The 12379-nt window shown below is 38.2% G+C and overlaps 1 protein-coding gene across 1 annotated transcript; it reads right to left on the bottom strand.

The window, feature by feature from the left end:
• Positions 1-2675: 2675 nt before the first annotated feature.
• lmo4 (LIM domain only 4) lies at positions 2676-7733 on the bottom strand. Its single transcript, XM_030775382.1, has 5 exons — positions 7647-7733; positions 6433-6682; positions 4415-4511; positions 3667-3831; positions 2676-2952 (listed from the first exon to the last, which is right to left on the bottom strand). Exons 2-5 carry the CDS (start codon positions 6669-6671, stop codon positions 2944-2946), a joined length of 510 nt encoding a protein of 169 aa, XP_030631242.1. The 5' UTR covers positions 6672-6682; positions 7647-7733; the 3' UTR covers positions 2676-2943.
• Between the last annotated feature and the right edge of the window lie 4646 nt (positions 7734-12379).

The following is a 12379-nucleotide window of genomic DNA, read 5'->3' as shown; positions in this document are numbered from 1 at the left end:
TCGATTGTACATACTCCCACATATGTAGCCGAAACACAACTGTCCCACTGAAAATTGGAGGGGGAGGCGGTTAACAGGACGCCCCGACTCCGCGAGCAGTTCGTTCCTCATGAAGCAACTCTAGAGAGATACTGTTCACAGTCACGTGATCAACAATAATTTCTCACTCGCAAAAGGCTCTCTTACTATCCATGGATAGAATCAGTTAGGAGGAAACGCCTTTCTTTCAATTAACTGTTTTGGACTACTTCACTTGTCTGCGATAGATAGATAGATAGATAGATAGATAGATAGATAGATAGATAGATAGATAGATAGATAGATAGATAGATAGATAGATAGATATGGTCAGTTGGTAAGACTGTTTTGTTCTCGAGGGCGACTTTAATAAAGCTGTCAGCACTGTGGACTCCTTAGCTAAATAAGATCAGTATTACCATATCTCAGACAGTTGCTGATGACAGTTGGGTCACAGGCAGATCATCCATGTGAATGTAAACACAGATTAGGACTGAGAGACATGATAGGGATTCAACGCGCACAGGTCCCTGTAGAACAAATAACCCAGTGTCTCTTGTGCCATTCATTAACAAAGTAGCTCTAAACCATTTGAAACTGCCTTATAAAATCAACTGAGGAGGTCCATAAAACATCATGATAATATATATACTGCAATTATATGCATCTGAGATTTAGTATTAAGAAACATTTTATTAGATGACAAAGGATAACAAACACAACAAAAACACAAATATAGCGTTGCTGAGGAAGCTGAGACATATTTTTGAATAAGAACCCATGATTTAACCCAGAAGATAACTTTTCTTTGCCTGTGTAACTATAAACATTATTTTATTTGTGAACAAGATATTTTTCCTTTCATATTTGAGTAATCAGTAAAGAGGCATGTACTCAAATGTCACGTTTTATGACCGTACTTAATAAAGAACAACTACTCTTAATTTATGGAGAAAAACATTTATGTGTTTTTACATATTTATAATTTGTACATTCACACATGCTACTTCATCTTGCTGTTCTCGCAGATCTTCGTATTCATGCTACAGCTGAAGTGCCTGGAGAGGGCAGCAGATATTATGCTATGAGCTCAGTGTCTGCTCGGGCTTTCCTTGGAGTACACAAGGGCAATTGAGTCATTATGAACTTAGTGTCACTGAAAGCTCCTCTTGGAAAACTGTGAGTATTATTACAGTGGATCCACTACAGTACAGTTAGTTTAATGTGCATGTGAGTATTTGAGAAGTGGGGTTCTTCCCTTGAAAAAGAAAAGTTCTTCCTAAGGCTTTTTTATTTTTTTATATCTTATTTGTTTATGCATATTACCCTTATGTATCCTTCACTCTAAAATCATTTGACCTGAAGTCTTTATACACAGTCAGTACATTAAATTAGGGTGTTTATTGAACACAACAGTACTGAGCAATATTGAACTGTTGTGAATGTAATGTAAAGTTTGTAATGTGGAAGTTCAGGGGCTGATCTGTCAATAAAGTCACTGCATTTCTAGAATGCTGCAAATGAAGAAAATTCATTAAAAGAAATGTGCCTTATTTAGATTTGATAATAACATTCACCATCCGGTTGACGTAATGCGTGAGATCAGCCAACTGATGATGATTGTTTTATTCACTTAAAGGTACTTATGAGATTTATTATGCCATCAACATAACCTTACAAATTTTACTGCTGCAAATAACAGTTTTAGTTGTGGAAATGTTGCTTAAACAGATGTTAATTTTTGAAACGTCCACTGTTAATATTATATAATCCAATTTGCTTTGTTTTAATTTGTTGTTGTTATTACATCACTGTTTCTGGGGCAAGCTTCTGCTTCCATGCTGCAAGGTTTGGATCAATGCTCTGGGCATCCAGGTTATGTTGAACAGGGCTGTGACTGAAGTAACAGAATGTTGTGAATATTACAAAATTTTTCAGTTTTCAATTGGTTTAGTAAAAATGGAGCAAATGGACCATTTGAGTGAATATGGCAGAGTGAAAATGGCTGATATTACTGCAGTCATTCATTTAATATTTAATTAAAAACAAAGACAATATTTTCCATGTATGTAGCCATAACATTCAAGGAGCTGGATGAAGAGGAAAACAAATATATTCATTGATGCACGTTAGCTTGCTCTTCCCAGTTCACATGTCTTGATGTTACACCATTAGTTTATAAAGGCTATGCAGAGAAAATGGCTTGAACTTTTCCTGTGAACAATATTAGAAATTTGTAATTGGTTAATTTCGGCACACTGTGAAAAGAAAATCAGTTTGTATATGATGCACAAGTAATTATATAGAGTTATATGCAGTTTTACCTATGAAACACTGATGAGAATAGGTTGACAAATGTAAGATTAATTGATAATGTGGCTACACATATTGCACAGAGTCTGTTACATAGTTTAAAATGTATAATTGAGTATGGGTAATCAAGCTGAGTGAAAGCAATGTTCCAAACACAAAAAAAATGGTTGAATAAATCAAGCACAAAAGTTATAAAAATGCACATGACATGATGACAAGAAACAGGCAATGTATCTGTTAATTCATTTTTGTCATATAAGAGCAAATGAGTTTCAAATCTCAAATGAGATACCATGATGGTAATTTAAAACCCCAACTAAATAGTACTTTAACAAACTAACACCTGTACAAAAGTGTTATTACAAACAATTAAAAGAGAAAAAAGTACTTCTTGTTTGGAAGTTTTCTTGTAGTTCTTCCAGGCATCTGGATTCCTGGAATCCGTGTGAACCATATATCTAATCTACAGGTATGTCAGTTCCTGTTCAGTATTTTAACACTGTGTTTCACAGACACTGGATTGCAGGTTGGCAGTCTCCACTCGCTTATGTTTCCCATGTGATGGTAAAAGAATAAGACACAGTCTCCATTCGGTATCTTCCACCTCTTTACCTAACATACCTGAGGAAACAAACATAGAGAAAACAGTGAGAAAGCCTGTAAGTATAGAGCTTTACATTAATGACAAATTACTCTTTCCAACATGGATGCATAAAATAAATATATTTCCAAATTTTCTGAGATGCTTTGTCATAAACACTGAATTTCCATGAAAAGAGAGATGTGAAAAAAAGCCCAAAGATAATTATTGTCTGATTGGCTAATTAAGCCAGAGCTAAATGCATGACAAACTCTGTAAAAAAAACCCCAAACAAAACAAAACAAAAAACAAAAAAACATTTACACCTGTGATGATTGCATAGTTTATGATGTCCTCCAGTCAGGCACAGAGACATGGACATTTCTCTGCTATTAAACACAGTGATGCAATATTACATGTGCAACGGAACAGCTACCTAATTATGGCAGCCCCACAAAGATGAAAAAGGTCATCACGTACCAACCAATACAAAATTGATCATGACACGCAAGAATGCTTCACGATATTGCTTTTCAGCTCCAAGGAGTAACCCAATTTAAAACGCCATATTCTGCTGCATAAATTGAAGTGAAAGAAATCACTGGCTAAAAAAAAAAAAAAGGAGGTGAACTTGCAAGCTTCTATTACGAAAGACGACAGACGAGATTCAAAAACAGGAATTCCAGAACTGTGGGTACTATTAGCTAAATTAGGATTTTGTGAGATTTTGCTGAATGGCTGAAGGCTGCTTTTACCCTCTGATCTGACAATAAGCTCTTGTGCTGGAGAGAACTCAGATGGTCACTGATGTGTGCAGCTGATGCAGAGGGTCTATCATGTTCACAGAACAGGCTTCCATTCACATAGTGAAAACGATCACCAGGAACAAGCTGATGGTGGCAGGTGGAACACACAAAACACTACAAAACATAAGAACATTCGAAAACATTACACTCTTCTGCCAAATTGTGACAAATTCTCCTCAACGCCCATTTAATGCATTATTACTGGAGAGTAAAGACAAATTTACAAGTGAATACCAAGACACTGAGGTTTAGGCTAGGTCAAGACATTTGAATCAAATCAAGACAACTTATAAAGAGGATAGTCTATTTAATTCAGTTCAACTACTGAGAAGAACAAGCAACTCAAACATTTGATGTTTTTTCTCCACAAACATTTTAATCCATAGAAAGGAACATATACAGCTGCAATGTGCATTTGTTCAGAAAGCACATAGATATATATATATATATATATATATATATATATATTTCACTATAATGGCACAGATTACCTTAACATGGGAGACACTGCCTTGTGCCTTCATGATAATAATCTATTTAATTCAGTTCAATTATCAATAAGAACAAACAATTCAAACATTTGATGTTTCTTCTCCACTAATATGTTAGTCCACAGAAAGGAACATATAAAGCTGTTGTGTCTATTTGTTCAGAGAGCACATAGATAAATATAGCCCTCTATAATGGCCCAGATTACCTTAACATGGAAGACACTGCCCTGTGCCTTCATGACCATTTCATTAGCTGGAATGGACAGGCCACAAGCCCTGCACTCTCCGCTGTTACCAAACAACCTGAAAAGTTTACAAAGTACAGACAGAGATAGATTACAACCCATATACTGTTGTCAGAAGTAGTAACGTCACACACACAAACCCTCTGTTGAACCATGTTTACAATAAACCAACAATTAACAAAAAAGGTTGGAAAACAACCAGCAGCTGACGCACACACCTACTAATGTGGTCCAGACATGTATACTAAAACCAAAGTCTCTATAGAGAAAGAAATTGCACCCTCAGCATTCCAGGGTGTTAACTAAGTGTGTGTGTGTGTTTGCGTGTGTGTGTGTGTGTGTGTGTGTGAGACCTTTTGTCTATATAGAGATCTAAGCCTTCACATTTGTGACCTTAATACAGTCACGCACTGTGTGAAAGCAGTACCACATTGCCATGTCTCTCTCTCTTACTTTCCTGAAAAAATGACCAGTTGAAGAAACCTTCTCACTTCAAGGAAGTGCCTTCTACTCCCATCTCCTCCCTTAATCCGCTCTAATCATGCAAGCGCTTCATTCATTTCAGTTAGCTCAAGGCATCAAGTCAATTATTTGACAAGGAAATGTTCATTAGACCATTTGAAGTCTTGAGGCTTTGGTTAAGGCTGTTGTCTATCTTTGTGACTAACAGACTGATTTCCCTTGATCTCCTGCTTTGCTGAGATTCCCCTGGTTGCAGTAATTAAGGCTAGGGGCTCTTTGTCATAATTGCTTTCAGTTGCTTTCTCCAAATCAGTGGGTTTTAAAGGGTGAGGCTTAGTTCAGCCGTACACCTACAGAATCAATTACAAGTTGCATAGAATACTTCTCTAGCAATTAGATGGGGGAAATTATGCGTATATAAAGAAGATAATAATTAATGTTGATGAATATACAATAAGGCAGTTTTCAGCATGTGAAATTAGGTTATGCCCGCTAAAATTAGAGGCCTAAAATTAATTATGCCGCGCTAATCCCGTCTAGCCAATTAATTCAAATGCACTTACTGTATCAGGAGGCCTGTGCAGAGCAAACTTTGACATGCAATAAATCATATGGAGAAATAATGCATTGACCTGCCTGCATCAAATCAATCAGTTTCATCCAGTACTCATTTATAACTGAAACTGCGGAGCCTCTTTAAATTAGAAATAGATCCATGGCTAATTAAAACCCTGCAACTGGATGCCTGTAGAGCCTGGGGATATGTGACCCTTATAATCAGCTTCCTTTGCAGTCACTGGGAAAAAAAGGCAGTTCTAATTAAATGTTTTGTTTTGTCACGCTCGAGCTCACTCATGTCTGATATGGTGCTGTAGTTAGGGGGAAATTCATTATATCCTGCGACCCTCATCACTGAGCTCCTAAGAGAGACCCACTTATTGAGCTGTTTAAAGATACTTTAATTGTGTTCACAAACCCATAGGTGGCTGTAGATAGGCCTATCCCTATGGTGATTTAAAGACGAACTGCTCCGCCACTCATCTCAGAGTATTTACATTCTGTTGTGTTATATTCAGTGAGGCAGATCATCAAAACATATTCAAAAGTGCTCCTTCAGCGTCAGATGTTTTCAATTGACCCTTCAAAGGAGTGTGCTTTAAAATGCTGCATCTGTGCTGTGGCTGCTAAAACACTAAGCTCCTTTATACTACTATTAGAATCAGTTCAAATGAGATTTAAATCATGTGATAGGGCTTCAAAGAGCCACAGTACGCACAATTTTAGTGACTTGTTGAAATATGACCACAGAAACATAAGAGCACCTATTAACAATTACACGTTACAGAATTCCACTCTTGAAGAGGTGATTCAGATATTAGTGGTTATGTGTCATTATGTTGCAGACGAAATCATGTACTCAAATACCCTCTGTTCTCCATTTTGTGATGATACTGGGCATCTTTCGAACAGTGCATCAAAAGTGACTGTAACACCCAGTCACAGGGCTGGGGCTGTACCTTATGTAGTCGTTTCTGCAGAGGATCATGCCGCTCTTTGTGAAGCACGTGGTGGCAATTTCTGCCAGCTGGGCCTGGCAGCAGGAACACTTGAGGCAGCGACTGTGCCAGTAGCCCTCCATGGCAAAGAGGAGGAAACGATCCACTATCTTTCCGCCACATCCCATGCACAGCTTCCACGGCAAAGACTCCTCTCTGACATGAGATCGCTGCGTGCCGCCCTCGGTCGTGTTGACCATTCTGTCTTCAGCTGTTGAAAATAAATAACAAAATTCAGCGTTTGGGTTGCATAAACACGTTTTTTTTCTTTTTTTTTCCTCAGCTAGTCATAACTTTGTTTTATGAAGAAACATGCAGTCTTTTCATAGCTGTTCTGATGCTATAGGTGACATGTTTTTTTCAGTGCTAACATAGCAGCTGAACGGTAACATTTAAAAAATGCATTGCTAAAAAATTGTTGCATACTGAGGCCACCGATGCACTAGCTACTCTGTCTCAATGATGGTTTTAACAGCTGTATAGTAACAATGTTTATACTATTATAACACTGATATTACAATGTAACACATACAGAGACATAGTTTTGATATAGAGTGTAATAATTCTTCTCAGAAATTGTAGTTTGGATAGCTTTACCAACAGTATTGGCGACCAGTGAAACAAGAATTGAACACCGTACAATGTGCGTTGCCATGGCCACTTAAAGTGTTACTGGTTAAGCAGACCTATGCGCCTACCCTACGCAAACACACCTGATTCGGCTAATGAGCAGCGCGTGATTATAGGAACCAGGTGTAATATGCTGCGGTCCGAACAAAATCCTGCAGAAGGCTGCTCTTTGACGTCACGGGCTACTTTAGAAATAAAACCATTATTCAAAAGATTAAGTGGTCTTGGACATTTAATCAGTGTATTCGGCGAGTAATATCCCTATGCTTAAGAAAGTTCTCGTTAATTTTAATAGTTTCTCCTATCATTTCAATCTTTGCAGGTGACAGTCATCTACTGCGGTCCAGCTCTTCACAGTCGTACCTAAACTTTTGTCAGTTCTGTTAATATTAGGTCTAAGAGTCCATTAATGCAGATACATAGGGGCATTCTGTTATATATTTAACGGATTGAGACAACATTTGAGAAATACGAGAAATACATCTTGTGCCGAGAACAGGAAATGTAGCCCACTGCCTGAATTAGATCACTAGCTAAATACCTACCTCGTACTTCTCGTGGACAAGCTGTGCTCTGTTTGTTCTGTAACTGTGTGAGGCTGCGTTCTTTCAGCTGGCAAGTTGGTTTCTTGTTAGGCAGAAAGACAGGCAACACAAGCATAAACTGGACTGCTTCCACTGTTTATCATTATGTCGAAACCATCACTTCTGTCTTGAGATCATGCAATTCTCTTCGAAATGCCGAGGTTTTCTAATTACGTCATTATTCCATAATCCATTGATTTTCTTCCCTCAGTTTCACAGTCCACAATCGCGTCCACATCCCCAAACTGAATCCTAAGCATGAGCTACAACGATAGTATTAAAACGTCCGTCATCTGATGACGCAAAAAACCCTCAACCAATCTCCTTTCAATGTCGATGTCTCGTAGATATTCTGCTAACCAAACTGCTGTAGCTGAGTTTTATGGGAATTGTTTGCAAACACTGGAACAAAACACAAAAGGTCAGAAAAAATCATTTTAATTGCAACGCTTCCGAACTCTAACTTCACTGAGGAAAAACATCCAACAGATTACCTTAATCGGTCCTTCAGTTTTTTTCTTATCACTATAGCGTGTGTGGATGTCAGTGAGAGAGAGAGAGAGCATAAGGAAGATAAGGGGAGATTAATCATTTGATAGAGACAATATGGTAAGTGTTATAATTCATTTAAACACACAAACCACCTTGGATGTATGGGTATAGAGAATTAGTCATCTCTGGCTGGTCACAGAGAGGGCGGGGCTTTGTCTCATTAGCTTTATTTCTTTGTCACTATTCCAAAGTAAAAAGAAAACTAACAGTAATTAAAAGACATTATCATACGCAGTCCTCTTCATGGAATGGTGAAGAATCATTCTTATTCGGAACCATTTAGACAACCCTGTCAAGTCATTTAATATTATATAGCTGTACAAGTAGTTTTCCCAGGCTTCATCTGGTCCACTTTCAAGTGGTTTACAGATACTGTATATTCTTTTGAAGTTCAAAGGCTATTGTTTAATTAAGTTTTGCTGACAAAAGCTTCCATTGAATGACTAATCACTTACACCAGGATCAAACTGTGTTGGATACCACTATGTACTTACATGTACAAATAGCAAACAAAATAATGCAAAATTTTTACAATATAAAATAAGAATGTATTTGTCTGATTTGTCTCACTTTCTCTATTGCAGGAGATCTTGTTAGAGAGCTGAGTGGAGATTTGAACATTTGCTCACATTTTGACCCACTGAACTATGTGAATGCCATTATCGTTTCTTAGAGTGCAGCTGCACTTGGTAATGAGGGTCTGGGTTTTGTTCAAAGAGGGAGAACACACAGGAGACTATGATGATTTAAAAGCTTAACACGATTTTTTTTAGGTTCCTTCAGGTTTCTGCAAAACTCATTAAGAGATTCAGTGGGTAGGGCCACATGAGAAAACATAACAATCCAAAAAAAAAAAAAACCTCCACCAATGATGAGGCCTTGATCTTGTACTCAATCTTTTTCATATGTTTAATTCTTTTTCCTCTCCCATTTATCCCACATCAACCTTTCAGAATGCAGCTAAACACATAAAGTGTAGTTACAGGACAAGTCTAGTTTTGAAAGTCCGAAACAAAAAGCACTTAGACTCTTTTCCACTGCAAGGAAGTGCCAAATTGAAAATCCACCCTGCTAGGCCTCTCAACAATAGCAGCCTGATCACAGTTCTTTAGGAACTAATTACGCTTTACAAACACTGTCATAGCTGCCATGACATGAAAAAAAGGCCCAGCACAAATCTGATTGAGTGGTAATGGAAAATCAGCTCTAAGAAAAGGAGACTGGCTCTCTTATCATCTTTCTGTCATTTAGGTTTGATTACCATCGGCTTATAATGAAATCAAAGCAAAGAGGTAGCCATGGAAACCAGTTTTAACTGTTTATCTAGCGTGCTGATCTTAATTCAAACCTGAACACCTCTAGATTGCCAAGATGTGGGAGGAAAGAGGGTGAGAAAGCTAAAATGAAACACAGAGAAAGGCAGAGTGTGAGAAGGAGAGAAATGGAGGTTGTTTCAAGAACACAGCCCACTTGTAGTCATCACCATTTTACATGTCACTTGTATTTGACAGTGGAAATTAGTCTCTGATGACAAGTCAGGGCCAAATGGTTGCAGAGTGTTTGTGCGTAGGATACCATTCATTTTGAGGAGTTTTAAAGATCTTCACATGTTGAGGCTGGTTATATATCTAATCACAGTGTACTGTACTTGGCATGCATTAACTATTTTGACCACACTTCTGAAGCACAACCCCCCCCCCCCCCCCCCCCCCCCCCCTTAAAAAAAAAGAAAAAGAAAAAAAAAAGAAGAAAACATAAAACAGGATATGTATTGCAGTTATTTTGCACAGACATTCATGTAATTGTCCCTTTTTGTCTCATTCACAGTATTTATGTACTTCGGGGTTCTTGTCTGTGTGTGTGTTTCTGGAGTTGCATTTACTGCTTTAACTGCATGGCATGCATAAAGATTGAAACTTGCGTGTCGGGGAACATGAGTGTTCACATGTGTAATGGAAAAATATTTTTCCCCAGAGCTAAGTTGGCTCAGTATTTGCTAAGCAGAAGCACACTGTGATGGTTCAGGTGAAGCGCATTAGCCAAATAAACAAACGCTTGTAATGACCTGCTATGCCCAGCATGGGAATGAAATACAGAGCTACGCGGCACAAGAACACTATTCAGACAGCGATGGGAAATCGCACAAATGTGCTTATGTTGGGATAAACTGTCAATTCAGAGTTCTGGTCTCTTACTCAGCACAGCAGCGTTAGCCAACCCTCACCTGCAGCATGACTACCACCGAATCTTCCCTTGCCGTTGCACTCAGCGGCTATGATGTGTTCATTAAAAATGAAGAGACACTCGGTGGTCTATAAAAGAGAGACAGAGTCTTTCTGAGTAACCTCTTCATCTGTCAGTGACAGCTCAATCAGCCGTCTAGCAGTCGGGGGGGAGAAGGGGGGGGCGGCTCGAGAGGCGCACAAAGCCTTTGACAAAGACCACCGGTGGGATACGACAGCTCTCACTGGTGTACTAATTAGAAAAATTCTATCTCTGAAAGGCAGGCTCGTATCTGTTCCCCAGACTGTGCCCATATACTGTGGCTCAACAGTGGAAACAACAATGGGCTAAATAGGGAAATTAATTATTTAATCTATTATCTATGCCACGACACAGAAAGAATGGCTTCGCGATGCTTTAATTGAGTTACTGATTATATTTCCACTCAGGGCTAAAATGCAGATGGTTCAGATGCATTGTAGGAAACGTCTCAAGAATTGATGATGTTTAAAAGGCAACTTAAAAGCTACTAAAATACATACATAACTAACATTTTTATGATGTCAATTCAAATGCATCTTTTCAAATGAAAGGCAAAGAAAGAAAGAACAAATCCAGCCAAACCGATGATTTTTAAGGTTGAATCCCAGCCAGAGTTTCACTTTTCTAACAGCGCCATCTGCTGAGAGGAGAAAGAGGTGAACCCCAGCTTCACGATCAAGAGACTTTTGAAGATACATAACCGAGCATGGATATAGTCAACAAAACTCTGAAGGAAATGGCATTTCAGCAGTTTGACTCCGTAAATCGGGAGTGATTGATAATTCCTGTTGTCCTGTCAAAAAGTTTTTTTTGCCGTACATTTAACTGGGAATTGAAACTGTTTAGCAAGACAAAGTAATTTGCTTAGATTTACGCTTAAGAATAGAATAGACAAGTACAATTACTGCAGGTATTTAATATATTTTTAGGGCATTAAAAACAAAACACAAAGATAAAATGAACTAAACAAAAACACATATCACACCCACCAACACACACAAAATGAAATAAAAAAAAGCCACAATGATAAAGAAAACCAAAAATGCAATCTGAACTGAACTAAACTGGATCTCTGCTTCTGTTGAACTGTAGCTTCCAAAAATGAAGGCACTATCTACTCAGAGTCTCAATCTGCGTTTGTCCAGCAGCATGAGTGAACAATTACACACAGAACATTCTTACACACGCACAAACGCGCACACACACACACATACACACACACACACACACACACGCAGGAAAAAAAAGTAGCGTATTTCCATAACATTACGGATACAGTGTGGAATGAAGGCATCCCAAACTATGACACTTATTGTGGATACATAGTACAAATGGAACTGGAGCAAACGGAACTTAGCAATCTTCAGTCTTCAGAAAGTGCTTCAGCGCACTACGCTGTTGTGTCCTAATTGTCAGTGTTTATGTTCTACTGTGCCACGCTCTATGTAGAATAACCAGCTGACCTGCTCTTTTGGTTCATGGCTGATAGAGAATAATGTTAATGAACTATGTTTGGACAATATAAGTCATGAACGTTAGAAAACCAGGGACCTGGGCAAAGTACAGCCATAGTGGTCCCTGACACCACACTAACATTCAGATGTTCACACTTTAAATAACAGAGTGGTAGTGGTTGAGATTGAAATGTGTTGTATAAGACACTATATCTATCCTTTTTTAAAATTACACAGAAACGAAAAAATTGGATTGACCTGCTACGGTCTGTGGTTATTGTTTAGAATCTGACCAAGCCTTTGAGTGTGACATACCGTCTGTCTACCTGTAATTCAGGAAAATTAACATGCATGTCTGTGTTACCACAAAAAGTTGTCAAGTAGAGTCAAAAGTATTAGGCCTAACTTTGAAATACTTTGAAT

The sequence above is a fragment of the Chanos chanos genome, chromosome 5 (genome assembly GCF_902362185.1).
Source record: "Chanos chanos chromosome 5, fChaCha1.1, whole genome shotgun sequence".
Lineage (NCBI taxonomy): Eukaryota > Metazoa > Chordata > Actinopteri > Gonorynchiformes > Chanidae > Chanos > Chanos chanos.
This window is presented reverse-complemented; position numbering and strand designations above follow the sequence as displayed.

Coding starts and splice junctions, on each gene's coding strand:
- lmo4 (XM_030775382.1), bottom strand. CDS start 6,671: ATGGTCAACACGACCGAGGGCGGCACGCAGCGATCTCATGTCAGAGAG. Junction 4,512..6,432: donor TGCAGAAACGACTACATAAG/GTACAGCCCCAG, acceptor TAAACTTTTCAG/GTTGTTTGGTAACAGCGGAG. Junction 3,832..4,414: donor GCAGTGTCTTCCATGTTAAG/GTAATCTGGGCC, acceptor TATGTTTTGTAG/TGTTTTGTGTGTTCCACCTG.